The sequence below is a fragment of the Pseudorasbora parva genome, chromosome 20, assembly GCF_024679245.1.
Source record: "Pseudorasbora parva isolate DD20220531a chromosome 20, ASM2467924v1, whole genome shotgun sequence".
Classification (NCBI taxonomy): domain Eukaryota; kingdom Metazoa; phylum Chordata; class Actinopteri; order Cypriniformes; family Gobionidae; genus Pseudorasbora; species Pseudorasbora parva.
In genome coordinates this window covers 37,792,211-37,807,752 of record NC_090191.1, presented here as the reverse complement: position 1 = coordinate 37,807,752, position 15,542 = coordinate 37,792,211, and the positions used below count along the sequence as shown (strand labels likewise).

The 15,542-nt window shown below is 37.2% G+C and overlaps 2 protein-coding genes across 3 annotated transcripts in view; both read left to right on the top strand.

Annotated features, from left to right (window-relative positions):
• Window positions 1-862, top strand: part of scube1 (signal peptide, CUB domain, EGF-like 1) — a 79,106-nt gene extending 78,244 nt beyond the window's left edge. For both annotated transcript variants that reach the window (XM_067427238.1, XM_067427236.1), the window contains 2 exons: window positions 208-287; window positions 375-862. In XM_067427238.1, coding sequence (XP_067283339.1) covers window positions 208-287; window positions 375-527 — 233 coding nt within the window. In that variant the 3' untranslated portion in view covers window positions 528-862. The remainder of the gene's footprint in view (window positions 1-207; window positions 288-374) is intronic.
• A 3,022-nt stretch (window positions 863-3,884) lies between these two features.
• The window catches only part of mpped1 (metallophosphoesterase domain containing 1), a 47,885-nt gene continuing 36,227 nt past the window's right edge, over window positions 3,885-15,542 (top strand). The window contains exons 1-3 of the mRNA XM_067428163.1: window positions 3,885-4,252; window positions 5,307-5,702; window positions 6,469-6,650. Of these exons, the coding sequence (XP_067284264.1) occupies window positions 5,536-5,702; window positions 6,469-6,650 (349 nt within the window). The 5' untranslated portion in view covers window positions 3,885-4,252; window positions 5,307-5,535. The remainder of the gene's footprint in view (window positions 4,253-5,306; window positions 5,703-6,468; window positions 6,651-15,542) is intronic.

The following is a 15,542-nucleotide window of genomic DNA, read 5'->3' as shown; positions in this document are numbered from 1 at the left end:
TCGACGGGTCAGGGCTGTTTTGGCAGCAAAAGGGGGACCAACATAGGGTCTTATAATACAATGCCTGCATTAGGACTTGCATTAAGACAGTCACTACACAAATGAAATGGATAAACTTTCTATCAATTTTAAAAAGTTATTTATGTACAAATATAATATACTACAGTTACTAATGTCAGTTTGTGTTTGTGTTTTTTGTGATTATAGAAGACTACCAGCAACTTATAGAGGACATTGTCCGAGACGGTCGTCTCTACGCCTCAGAAAACCACCAAGAAATATTAAAAGTGAGCATTAATTTTCACTACAGTAAGCAACTGTAGTCAGACATAACTTCATATTCCTGTTTTAATGCTGTGCTTCTCTGTTTTCAGGATAAGAAGCTGATTAAAGCTCTGTTTGATGTGCTGGCCCACCCTCATAACTACTTTAAATACACCGTGCAGGAATCAAAGGAGATGTTCCCACGTTCCTTTATCAAGCTGCTACGTTCCAAAGTCTCCAGGTTTCTCCGGCCGTATAAATAGAAACCCCGAACATTTCTTCCATGACCCCGGCTCTATCCCCCATCTCTCTTCCTGTCTTTTCTCCACTAGCTCCCAGAAGGCCTAACTACTGCAAGAAGATAAAGACGTTTGGCCTTCTTCCTGTCTGAGATTTGTCCATTTGTCCCTTTTTGTCTTTGTTTGTTTTTTGTTTGCTAATATTTATGTGCTTGATTTTGCAAAAGCCCTTTTTGGATGTTTGATATCCACAGTATATATTTGTAAATGTATGTATGTGTATATATATATATTTGTGTGTGTGTGTGTGTGTGTGTGTGTGTGTGTGTGTGTGTGTGTGTGTGTGTGTGTGTGTGTGTGTGTGTGTGTGTGTGTTGTGTGTGCGCGCGCGCGTGCGTGTGTGTGCGTGTTTATGTGAGCTTATGGTGTATTAGGACACATACAGACACACACAGATATATAAATATATATTCTTGTTTCGAAAAGGTTATTTTCATGCCCCTGATGTGCACAAGGGGTTTTAATATCCTAGTGCACTTAAAGTTTCTTTTCAAACTTAATGAGAAAGTAATCACTTTCTGTGGTGACCACAAAATAAAAGACAAAGCCAGACAAAGAAAAGAAAGATAGAAAGACAAAGACTACCTGTCAGTATGAGAGTTAGAGTTACGTGTACGTTGTTTAACTAGTATTTGGAGCTTCAACTGCACTTGAATTTTATATTGTAGAGAATAAGGAAATATAAGTTACTTTTTTAATTAATTGTCTTGTTGTATAGAAATGTTTTACCTTGGTTGTAGAAACAAGAAATGTCCGTACTGCCCCTTTACAGGGATACAGAAAGATATTCTCACCTCTCCCTCTCCTGAAAACAAAACACACTTCATAATAATCACGGTTTAATATCAGAAAAGTATTAATGTTGAAGTGCCATCTGGTTTTACTGGGTTACCTCTTTGTCAGCTTGACTTATATAAGATTACATGATGCAATGAGTCTGTAATTAACCTACGATTTAGTTTTTGAGAATATTTCGAGAAATTGTAAATATTTTTTGGTAAGTCAGACTTTTTTGTTTAAACCTGGTGTCATAAAACTCATGGAAATGGTGAAGAGTTTATTCAGAACAACAAAGAACTCGGAAAGAACTTGGATTAAGAGACTTATTGTGGTGTATTACATAGTTATATCATATCTATTACATAGTCATTACATATCACCTTTGTGCTGTGCACAAAGACGCATATTTTGCTCTTGTTGTTGAACTGTGGATGAAGATTAGAGGCTGTTTGTTGAACTGATGACATACCTGATGTATGTGAATGTTGATTGGCTAAAAAACAAATCCAGAAATCAGATCATCTCTCCTCACAAATCAGCAGAATGACCATGTAGGAAGACAAAAAATATATTATTGCCGCTTTGTGAGATTCTATACGTAGTTCTGGTAAAGTTTTATTTAATATCTATCCTTTGTTCATTTTGTGGAAACTGATATAGTGATTTTTGCGAGTCTAGGAGTGACATAAGAGACAGAAATTTTTAAATCAAACCACACAACCACATACATCTAGATGAGCCATGCATAAAGTCACAGAAATACAGATACTATTACCTGTCGTTTTACAGTATTCTGCCTTGATTTGCATATATTCCTGTTTGGGAGGGAGGGGCGGAGTGATCATTCTAAAGCTGCTTTATTATATGAGCACTTATTAATGCTTGTATTTGTTATATCCACATATGGACAGGGAAACACATTCACTCATGCATCGAGCATAAATAATCATACATCCATGCATGCACAAACAAATGCAGTAATACATATTGTTATGCTAGCACAGTAATTTATAATTTGTGAGATAACCGCTGGTTGTCGTTGATCTTTTTAGTTTGTGTGTGTGTGTGTGTATGTGTGTGTGTGTGTGTGTTGTGTATCTGTTTATCACATTTGTTGATTACTAAAACAAAGGCCTGGACTGTTTGAGGAACTGTTGCCATTAGCAAAGAAGAAGAATGTATGTCTTGCTGAAGCAACTGATGCACAGGGGCGTGGGACTGGGGGGATAAAGGGTACTGAGTAACCAGGGCCCGAGGCAGGGGGGGGGCCTTAGAAGTCAGTTTTCTATACATACACATACATGGTACGGGGGCCCAGCAAGATGGTTTGTACCCAGGGCCCAAAATTTGGTGCTACGCCCCTGCTGATGCACACACAAACACACACCTCGATGGCTTCACACACTTTGCCCCTCAAATGGAGAGAGTGACTCAGACTGCTGCTGGTGTGATTTGTAAGCTTTATGAATACAGATGTGTAAATGATGTACAAATGTTAGTGTTTTTGTTTTTGTTTTTTTAAAGTTAATATTTGCAGTAGAATGAGCCAAAACGCTGGTCACAGTCTAACATAGGCAACAGGACCGTTTTGGAAAGCTTTGGAAACCATGGTGAATGAACACATTACAGAATAATGAACAATTCAGCTGTGTTAAATCACCCCAAAAGGTGTGTAGAAGAGAATGGGAACTATTGTTAAGACCTCACTTTATTAATAAATCATTCAAATCTCACGGTGTTTGTCGTGCTGTTGTATTTAGTTTGAAACAGCCTATTAATTCAATAATTAAAAGTGATTGTTCAGAGGGAAATGCATCCATCTCTTGCAGAAGAAAAAAAAACACCCTTATATCAAGCCATTTTGAACTATTTCTGCCCTCTTGTGGCAATATTAATATAGGACTAGCGTCCGTGCCGTTTTCTGCTTTCTGCCCACAGAGGGGCAGTGTGCACCGATATTTTTTTTTTTACAGTCTATGACCAAGATTTTTTTCCAATGTCATTTTTGTGCTTTTTCAAAACATTTGAACTCATTTGAAAGCTAAAAGGGTTGTTATTCATGCTTTAGAATATATTTTTGTATCTACCACGCAGATCTAGACTAATATACATTTTAGTATCTTATGTATGATTAAGGTTTAAAACGCCACTTTTAATATAACATGCAGATCAAGATCAGACAAAATACCGCAGCACAAATATAAATATAGATGATACTGGCAGAAAAAATTAAATCAATTTAAGCCATCCTCTGACTGAAATCACTGATCGATGAATTAGCAAATCATACTACGGGAAAGGCTTCTCTCGTGAATATTAATCACGTACGTGACGGTTATCTTGTAGACCCCTACTGATTGGTTGAAAGCTGGAAGACGGTCAAGCTGTGTAACGCCCAAAAGTAATTTTAAGTGCTCAACAACATGGTAATATGGATTATATATGTGTTTGCGTTATTATGTTGAAAGAAATATCGATACATTTCGAATTTAATATTATTAATGCTTTACTGAAGTCCTTCGGGAATGGCGCCAATTTTGAGGGGTTATTTTTTCTGTGAATACAATTCATCAACAACAAAAACGGTTGTTTTAGCAGTAGTTAAAGGGCGGCGTATGATTATTAATGAAGCTCTTGTCCATAGTAGGATTCGCAAAAGGAGAGGAGAAAGATCCAGAGCAGCACGAGGGGGAGTGTCTCTAAACGCGCGAGACACACACGCTCTCTCTCTCTTTCTCACACACACACACACACACCGGGGCACCACGCGACTCCAGTTCAAACAAACCAGCGCGAGCCTCTGCAAACAGAAGCCGCTGCTTTTTCACGCTCTTCTCGGTTATGTGTTAGGTGTCTTTACCTGCAAGTCTCCGCGAACACATTGGCGTTAGACTCTTGAGTTTGAAAAGGTAAGTATATTTCTGATATGTAAATCAGCAACGCATATATTTTGAATATGCATGAATATGTATAAGAGTGCGTTGTTCTAAATGATGCTCGTCTGGAAAGCAGAGACAGTTACCATAGATACAGTCAATAATTGAATGCTTGAGTGATTGATTTTTGGCATGGATATTTTGCGTTTTATTCCTTGTCATCTTAAACAAATTCCGTAATCCCTTATAATGTTTATCTGTCAAATGACACTTTGTAAAATTAAATCAAATTAATAGCAAAAGATCATGCATTCCACCCAATAAAACTGTTAATTGCGTTTGGGTTATAATGTGTATGTGTAAGGATGTGAGTATTAATTGTTGGACATGATACCATGTTAATAACATGCTGTCTGATGTGTAGGATGGTAATACCATGGTATTCTTCAAATTACTTAAGTAGATTAATATGGTAATCATTCAGTACCATAATATCTATGTGCAGTCATTTCAACACCTGATTCCATCACTTTACTATGGAGTGAGAGTAATGCAAGCTATTTTGTTTAGATTTGTTTTAGTTAATTCGATCAAAGCTTAACTTTTAATTATTTTTTTAGTTATTCAAGTCTTTTGTCCCACATAGTTTTACTTGCTTAGTCATCATCCATCTTTTAAGAATTGCTATTGTAGCTTTTCGCACACAATTTGAGCACTTGTGTATTTCTCAAGGAATGGAGTAGAAAGCTTTTAGCTTTCCCCCTACTTGTTATTTCCGTTCAAAATAACATTTTAGCTCCCCTTTCTTTCAAAGGGCTTTTGTGTCCTCTTTCCTCCCAAACAATTGTCTGTTGCGTTGCATCTTTTTTCTTCTTCTGTCGTCTTGAAAGTGCAGGGAACTCTATTGTTAGACATAGAAATCGTGACAGAATGGTTACCATGGCTTTGTGTAAGATCTCGGTGCTAACACACAGGAGAGTGGGACATACCACCGCCAACAATGCGTCTGATTGTGGGTTTTGATAATATGCGGCTGTCACCACTCGCATCTCCCTTTATCTTGTATCTCGTACCCTTTTTCCCTCAGGTGTATTGTGGCTGCCGGTGTATTGTGATTGAGGGGAAGCATGCAGGCTCTCTATCCCAGCAGCGGAGCCGTACGGTGGGCCAGCCACTGAATACGGTCCTGGACGTCCCAAAGACTTGGAACAAGACATCTGATCCCAGCTAGAGTGGAATCCCTTTAAAGCGAACGCCACCGGACAGGCGCACGCTCGTGTGTGTAAGAGATCAAGAGATAGTGTGTGTGTGTTGCCATGGCTTTCACACTTTCAGAAATCATGGCAGCCCGACGACAGCAGCAACAGTCTCAGAGAGGAGGAAGAGGAGTGGTGGAAGTGGACGAATACAGCTCCAACCCGACTCAAGCCTTCACCTTTTACAACATCAACCAGGGTCGCTTCCAGCCGCCCCACGTCCACATGTAAGAAACTCTCGTGTGCATTTGGTATGGGTCACCTATGTCTGACTAGTTATACGATTAGTTCTTTAAAATATGTTTTTAGCAGCAGCACTTTAATTTGCATGCTGACAGCATTATTTGCTTTAACTGACAGATTGCATGTTAGAACTCATCACCTTTAAAACACCACTGCTATACACATTTAGATAGACGTGTGGCTGTTTTCGGGAATATTAATTATTCAGGGCTTTTTTAAAGGAGATTAATTGACTAATTGTTCAGGGAAACAACTAACTAGATGCTTTTGAAAAAATGTGAGTTGTTCTTGAGATGGGCCATATTTCATTGTTTCTCTTTTTTTTTCCATGCCAATTTACATAGAAAAACAGGTCACAGCTATTTATTTGCAAACGTGTATGACTATCTGTGAGTGTGTACCTGTGTGTGTTGTCTCTGTGTGGTCGACCCAGTAGGAGATGCTCTAAAGTGGGCCATTCTTATTCAAAACTCTACCATGTCCCTCAGAGACCCGTTTCTGCCAACGCAACTGTTTAAGCCGCAAGAGAACGATATATAACCTTATGTATTCTCTCTCTCTCTCTCTCTCTCTCTCTCTCTCTCTCTCTCTCTCTCTCTCTCTCTCTCTCTCTCTCTCTCTCTCTCTCTCTCTCTCTCTCTCTCTCTCTCTCTCTCTCTCTCTCTCTCTCTCTCTCTCTCTCTCTCTCTCTCTCTCTCTCTCTCTCTCTCTCTCTCTCTCTCTCTCTCTCCCCCCTCTGTCTTTCCACAGGGTAGATCCGTTACCCCATGACACCCCCAAGCCCCCGGGCTACACACGGTTTGTCTGTATCTCCGACACACACTCGCGCACTGACACTATTCAGATGCCGTACGGTGACGTCTTACTGCACGCTGGAGACTTCACAGAGCTCGGCCTGCCCAGCGAAGTCAAGAAGTTTAATGACTGGCTCGGTGAGTTTTTTTATTTGTTTATTCTCCACCTTAAAAAAATCTTTGTTTTAAAATTGGATTGTATGCAATACTTTTATGGATCAATGCATCACTAACATTGTCATATGACCAAGTCTGCATATTTAGCCATTTTCTGCTCTGATTTTGTGAGTTTGGAAAATATGTTAAGCAGAACTAAGAGAACTGCAGTCTTACTCTCAGCAATAAAACATAATAAGATTATCCAAAATGTTAAATAATGAACATGCAAGATATGCATCGGGATGTGATGTGTGTAGCTTTGTAAAAAAGAACAGAAGCCTTTATCTTTTGAAAATGAAAATGAAAATAGTCCAATAAACATATTGGAAAAAGTTAATTTTACAGATTTTCTGATGTCAGCTAGAGGCATTTATATGTCAACAGTTATGTTCATAAACTTGGCTGTTACATAAACATATTCATAATATCAAATTGAGTACTAAGGCAGAATTAAAATGGAGAAAAGGGCCGTAATGGGCATTGAACATTAAAATATTTCAACACCATTCAAGCTTTTGTTGACCTTATATTTCATTTTATATTTTTAATTTCATATAAAATTATGTACACTTATAAATGCAATGTTACACAATTTTATACAGATTATTATCATATATTGGTAATATCACTATAGGAAATAAAGCACAGAGATATTTCAACCTAAATGATATCAGAAATCCTGAAAAGGTATCTTTTTTTGAAGTAACAAGCTCTGATAATTTCCGAATATTTTAGTGAAGTTAAATGTAAATTAAAATCCATTTATCAATAGGATAATATGAAGGTCTAAGATGCTTAGCATATCGACCATATGTGTCATGTAGAGGTCATAGTCATGGTGTTTTGTTTTATTTATAACTTATTGTACACCTGCATGTGCATGTCCATGTATATGAGGAAGGTTCAGTAATAAACAGAATAAGAAAGATGACTGTGGTTGTTTGAGGAGAGGGAATAGAAAGCATGGATGGAGGTTAGTCAGCGGGGTGCAGGAGACACCAGTCAGATTAAGACTGTCGCTCGTGTGTCTCATCTTCTTTCCCGCTATTGATTCTCTGCTGTCCTGCCTCTCTCTTTCTTTCTGGCACGCCGTCCCTGTGCCAAAAAGGAAGTTCGCATGTTTGTTCTCGCGTTTGTCTCTGTATAAATATTTATAACGTGGTTCTTTTTCTCATCTCTGTATCATTGCTCCTGTGTATCTGAGAGAACTCACTGCGCACATGTTTCCTTTATCCAGCAACAATCCTCAGAGATATGATTTACTTTTTACCTCACAGTACTTTAAAGTGTGTGCAAACACACACTCACGCACACACACACAGTATCACATGGACTTCCTCATATGGTGATGCTCTTAACTCTAACCTAGTCTCGAGGCCTCCTTGTCAGTTATATATTTTTCTTTTTCGATTTGACACACTGATGATTGCTAAATCTGTTTCCTCTCTTTTTGTCTGTGCTCCTCGAGACTTCTTGAACTTGTCAACCTTAATTTTTTAGCCAGTTTTGGTTCTTTAATAACAGAGGTTCACCTTAGTGGCAATACAGCATAAAGCAACACAGACAAGGTGTGGAAGTACATGAAAGATTGGATTATTTATTTAGTGGATAACATGGATCCGAACGCTTGTTATCATTTATATAAACCTACAACAGAGGTTTACGTAGTAGTTTAATAAACTGGGGTTGTGTGTCCTAGTTGTTACTATATTGTGTGTTTTAGCACCTCTAGAATGCTGAAATAAAATGGTTCTCATGGTGCGAGACTTGGGGCGGGAACAGTGATGTGTCAGAGCGATTGAAGATGTCTGTCTTGTGTGTTTGTATAGACAACAACATTGCTGTAGGTGAGTGATAGACTTGCGTTCATTGATTTGGAAATAAACTAGTTGTCTAAAGCCACTTTTTGTAATGTCCATTTAATGATTTACTGCCTTAATAGCAAGGTTTCTTTATCTTCATTTACAGGCTTTTCTTAGAAAATATTCATGTGTTTTAATTTGATTTGTTAATTGACACTGCCGTTCAAAGGTTTGTCAAATGCCATAGATGTTTTTGACCGCTCAATACAGGAAAAACAGTAATATTGTTATTATTATTAATTATAATATTATTATTACAATTAAAACAAATATTTCCATTTTTAATTTATATAAAATTTTATTTAATCCTGTGATGCGGTTTAATTTTCAGCAGTTTTCAGTGTCACGTGATCCTCCAGAAATCATTCTAATATGCTGATTTGCTGAAACATTATCAATGTTGACGACATTTATACTGCTTAATATTTTTAGGGAAATTGATCAGGATTCTTTTATCAATAAAAACAGAGTTCATTTCATATTCAAATAGAAATTTGCATTACATGTTTGTCACTTTTGATCAATTTATATGTATCTTTGCGGATTTAAAGTATTAATAAAACATTATTAATCCTAAATAATTGTATTATTGTTACAGTCGTCTTTTGACCATTTTACCACAGATCGACCACTATTGTGACTCAGTTGACTAAACTTAAAAAATGTGAGGAAACCCGTAATCTTTGAAAAAATTAAGTTATGTGAACTTGACAATTCCACTTAACTTTTTTCAGTTTAAATATGTTCAGTAGTGGAATCTTGACTAGCTTTGTCTACCTAATTTAGTAACCTAATTTGTCTAAAATGAAGAAACAAGTTCATAAAATTCAGAAGAATTAACCAATTCACATTACTAGAGGTGTGACAAGACACTTGGCTCACAAGACGAGACGAGACACTCGATTGGGTTTTAAAATGTTTTTACTAATCAACTTGTAATGAATGTCATTTAGGTTCTACTTTCTGAATATTAATTGGCACATGCCGTAAAAGGCAACAATCCAGCACTGTAAAGGGTTTTGCCACAAACTCAACTGACTGGCTTATCTCCTGTATGATTTTCTCTTCAGACCTTAGAAGAACTGCACATGATTTATGAGCTTCTACAACTTTTGACCTCCTAACTGGCTCCTAACAAATTGATCATAGATATTAAGTGAAAACAAAAAGTGTGACCATAATCAAAATACTACCTCAATATTTAAAATGCAAATAGAGATTGAATGTTTCTTCAAGCATGATTCTGAGGTAAGAGATGGTTACAACTACACAGCCTTATCATGTACTCATCATGTCATTATACTGTAAAACAAATGTACCTAACAATCCAGCCAGACTCAGGGAGTCGATTTCAAACAGCGGTAACTTATTGAAATTGTGCTTGAATGTGCGCTCGGGTTTACTTTCACTTTCAGTTTTGCGATTGTGCGTACTGTGAATAGGGTGCGGTGGGGTTGAACGAGTATTTTACAAGATAAAACATTTGTCTGACACTGCGGTCCTGCTGGTCTTCTCGTCACGTGATCAGTGCTGCGCTCTATGTGTGGCTCCAACAGCTTGTGTTGGATGAGCTGATAGAATTGAAATGACCATTATTAAATTGCTTTATTTCTATAAAAAAGCAAAATGACAGTGAAGGCGTAATATAAACATAGCTGTCATATTATATCCTAACTTCCACACTCCATCATAACAATATGATGCCAGACAGCTTTTCACCTCGATGAGAAATCTCGTCACACTTTAATTTAGCGAGATCTCGTGGCACAAGATCTAGTCACACCCCTACAGATTACTTAAAATGTGCACTCAAAAGAAAAGGTTCTAAATACTCATTAAACTTCATATGATTGAACTAATTTGCTTAATGCAAGTTTACTCTACTCTACTCAAACCAATGAATTATTTTGAGCATTAGGGTTTACAGTGATTTGTATTTGCCTGCTGAACAACTGGTGCGAGAATCTTCCCCATGTATCCTTTGGGCTTACACGGCCGGAGAACATGTTTGAGGATCATCTCTTGAAAGAACTGCTTGAAAGGAAAGATCTGAAATGAATCCTTTCTAATCACAAGTGATACTACAACCTTTCTGGAGGTCAAACTATGACTATAGAAACGGACTGCAGCAGTAGTCCAGTCCGATTTGAGAAGTTTGCTTGTTTGAGCACTTTCAGGATTTGCAGGTGTTTCTGTGAGTTTATTAAGGCAATTTGCACATAGGTGAGGCTGAATTTTAAGTATGAATCTGTTGTGCAATGTTTCTATGTGTACTTTTTATGTGTGTAAGGGTTGAGGAAGATAATATACTTTCTTTCTCTCAGGTCAGGAAGGTTTGGTAGTTCCCCATCCTGTCCTGTCCACATTATGAATAATAGATTAGCCCAATGGTGATGTGACAGCTGCGTGGGCTGTGTGAGATGTGTTTGAGTGTGTGGGGTGGAAGAATCTTGGGAGAAAAGTTTACACCTTTCTCACTTCTTTTCTTTCCCCTCTCTCTCCTCTCAACTTTGGAATTTTCCCTCCATTCTCTCTCTCTGGTCTGTATCTGGAGAGAAAACCGTCATGAAACTTTAATGTGCTCTCCCTTTTTCTTCCTTCAAGCTCTACGGCTCTTTTTTTTTTTTCCTGCATTTTTTTTCACCCTGCCATGGGTTTAGTCAGCTGAAGGTTTAGCTGTGGATTATTAACGAGGAAGCTTGACACTGCTTTACGGTTTTTCACTTAAAGTGTAAAACAATCTCAGACAGATTAAATCTTTGTGTAGTTTTGTGGCTGAGTTCAGTGTGTCTATGGATGTGGTATGGCATATCATTTGTTTAGCATATTAATATCTTTTACATCTTATTGCTTTATTAAAGTCGGCATGAAACAGAAGTTTTGATTAGTCTTTTCTTTAGTATTGAGATGCACAGTCAAGCCAAAATTATTCAGACATCAGATATAGTTTTTTGCTAGTGGGGGCATTACACTATAGATAATTTATGTAAGTGAGGATATAGCAAAATAAAGAAAACTGACATTTTATACCCAAAATGTATTCACACACTGTACTACCCATAAAATTGATAAGAAATTTGGGACCAAAATTATTCAGACACTTTGACCTGACTATGTTTTGCTGAAGTGTTTTTCTCTTTAATTGCCCAATGCGACCGTTGACAGCACAGACTGAACACAATGAAGCATTGCTTGGTCATTGGTATATTTCGAATTGTGTTCTTAAATTTAACAGCTGATTGGTTGATTGTGATCCAATACATGCCTTTCTATCGAAGTTATCTGACATTATCAAGATTTGTTCTGACACAGTTTAACTCTGAGTTCTTGTCATATTTAATTACCATTTTCTAAACTAAAGCGAATAAACAGTGATAATGTGAGAAAATGTTGAACGTCTGAATACATTTTGGTTTGACTGTATGTTTGAGTGAAGTGGCTACTTGTACAAGAACATTTTTTGGCTGGGACATTTGTCCATTGGTGGGAATTGATTGATTGATCCGTTTGACCATTATGGTTTTTCTATTGGTCGATCTCATAAAAGTGACATGTTGTTCCGCCCACACTTTGTAAAACTGTCATCAGAGATGAAAACAAGGCAACAGGAGGAGGGGGCAGGATTATTATGATTTAAAAAAAAATGTTTACGGGTAAATAATTTTTAAATAAATAATGCAATATTCCATAGAAAAATAAGATTTTTGATTTCATGGTGACTTTAAAGACTTTCTTGCAAATGTATTGAAAGTTTTGTCCTTATTTACTGGTATCATGATTTTATTTTTCTCATTTTGAAGAATGTATTTCTCTTTGCCATGACATGAGTGTCCATTACCTGTGAACTTTTAACATATAAAAGCACTATAAATGTATCCCTTACAACTTATGCTTCAGAGATTTTGTAGTAGCCTATGATTAGGAGCAGACCCACCTTTTCTATTGCAAAAAAAGAAGAACGTTTTTATGGATTTCTCCACAGAAATAATAAAATAACTGCATACAATAGAGTAAATATATGACATTTTTTCTCAGTTTTTTTTCTTTACTGCTTTATTTTCTTATTTTGTTGTTTGTTGTTTTATGTACAGCTCTAAACTCAGTTTTATATTCAGATTCAGTTTTTTTCCTACCGTGTGTGTGTGTGTGTGTGTGTGTGTGTGTGTGTGTGTGTGTGTGTGTGTGTGTGTGTGTGTGTGTGTGTGTGTGTGTGTGTGTGTGTTATTATACTGTGTGTTTACATTTCACATGGGCACATGAAGAAACACAAAGAACACCTACACCGTTTGTGTGTTTGTGCACGTTGGCAGAAAGATTCTTCACTTCTTCAAAGCGTCACTGTTTTCTGTTGAGCCGGGATTATAGACTAAAAAAGATCTAAAAAGAAGGAAGAGGGTTAATCGAATGGTTGAAACTAGTGAGACGCATGAACTAAATAAATCAAATGTCCCAAATATTCTTTAAAGGGGTCATATCATGAGAAATCAAATATTCCTTGAGCTTTTGAAGTAAAAGCATTCGATGGACTATGAAAACATAAACTTTTTTTCAGAACTCAGTCCAAAAAGACTGAAAGAAGATTGAGACTGAAAAAAAGATTTGTTGTGTGCTTCCTTATAGCTTTACATCAGATAGATAACTGCATGGCCACCCATGTCTGATATTCAAACTTTAAGTGGCACGTTTCAACAGAGATTGTTTTATGTAATTTAGGCTTTGCAAAGCTGTTATTAAAGTACAGAGCAAACTATATTAGACTTAACGCAAAAAAGGGGGGAAAAACTACAGAAAACAAACCCCTCAGTACCCATTTCACAAGTGAAGAGGGTGTTTATAAAAGCATGAGCAAAAACTTGCTGTTAAATATTAAAACGTGTCACAGAGAGGGTAAGAAATGGGAACATTTTGGAGGCCAAAAAAGCTTTAAATGGGGAAAAATAAATATAAATCAGTTCTAATTAAATGGGTCAAATAGTAAAATTAGCCAATCAGAGTCTTTGATTTTGATCCTATCTACAGTTTGCTCTTACAGGAAAAAAATGTATGAATAAAAATGAAACCGCATTGTCGGGTCAAAAAGAAAGAAAAAGATAATGAATATAAACTTTGAGAAGCAGGCATTTTCATATTTTCGTTGTAATGTATTGTAGTGGCATGAATGTTTCATCTAATAAATACATTTTAAACGCATGGCGGTTTTACCTGAAGAATGAGATGGAAACTGAAATGTTTTTTTTTTTTGTCCATTTTGTTTCACAATACAAACTGATTAAATTTAATTTGTGTTAAATGCACAGTTATGCCGTTGGCAGATACTTTCTCAGTCAGCCAACTTACAAGAAAGTGCACGTATCACGTAGGTGGCAAACGTCTCGCAGAACGTCTGCAGCATCACACGCACACACACACACACACACACACACACAGTGTGAGACAGCTCCGTAATCCTCTTGAATGAGCTCTGAATTTTGGAGGTTGGAGGATTTGCTCCATCAAAGTCCAAAGACCACCCACCAGAACAGAAATGACAATAGCACTCAAATCCGGACACTTCCTCTGGGCTTATGCACCTCTAAAGCCCTTATTCCAATGGTCCACAGCACACACACACACACACACACACATACACACAAACATGTCAATGCTGCAGCTCACAAGACATGTTTAAGAGTGAGACGTTTTGTATGGCAAGTGCGTGTGTGTGTTTTGTGTGTGTGTGTTTGTGTGTGTGTGTCTGTCTTAAGTTGTGGAACATGCTATTTTCTCTCCACGTATGCCTCTGTGTGAGCACGCACGGGCCTGCATTCATCCGCTTTAATTGCGCTCTTTTTGAAGTGAAAAGAACAGAAGCTGTCTGTCAGATTCACAGTGAAATTTAAGCTATTGCCGCCTTGAAAGTGCTTTTGAAATCAAAGACAAAGAGCCCAAAAGATAGAAACTAATAACAACAAGCAGCGCACACTCGTCCGTGTGTCCGGATTAGGCATTTTGGGCTGAAATCGGCATGCTTTTTTCTGCTTTTTTCCGTTTCCCGCTCCTCCTCATCACAAAAGCTTTGGGCTCGTCTTTTCCGTCCTCCCTCTTGCTGGCGTTTTGTATTTGTGTGATTGATTGCTTCCAAAGCTTTTTTTTTTTTTTTTGTTGCTTTGTGTTTCTAAGAGAATGACTCCATTGTAAAATGGTGATTCTCTCTGTAATTCTGCCTTTGAAGGAGTCTGGCCGTTTGTGGAATCTATATGAGTGAGAAAGGGACTGCGAGAAGGAGAGAAAAGAAAGGCAATGAGTGCACAGAGATGAACATATGCACCGGGAGATTTTCACACTTTTGCAGTGCCTACACATGTATGTGAAACTGATGGTGCACAACATAAACACAATATGGAATTTCTTATCTTTTTTTTGATGCAGGGACGCACAAATGGCTGTGTGTTGTGAGAACATAGACGAACAGAAGGAGGAATGTGTCGTGATCCCAAAAAAACAGGGTTATGGACGGCATTGAAGAACAAATCTAAAATGAAAATAATACAATGCAACTAAACATATAATGGTGCATAATTAGGATAGGAAAATGAATATTTTACAAGAGAAATACTTCCCTTTGATTGTCTTGACAGGCTGTGCATCTCAGTGTATATAGTTCGGTTTATTTGGTCTGGACCAAAAAAACAACAACTTTTAGTCCTGGTCTGCTTAGCGTTCACATTGGCATTTTAACAGCAAACCTAAAGATACTGTACATAAAGGCATAGGGATATGTTCACAACCTGATTGGTTGACTATTATTACATATATATATATATATATATATATATATATATATATATATATATATATATATATATATATATATATATCACAACAGAACTCATTGAACATCGAAAACAATGCTGTGTCTTGGACTAAATGCTCTAGCTCTATGTGAACTCATGAAGAGCTTATACAATGTGTAAAAGAGTCAAAACAGCGGCAGGAATCCCTCCGTCACACACACAAACGAACATCTGCT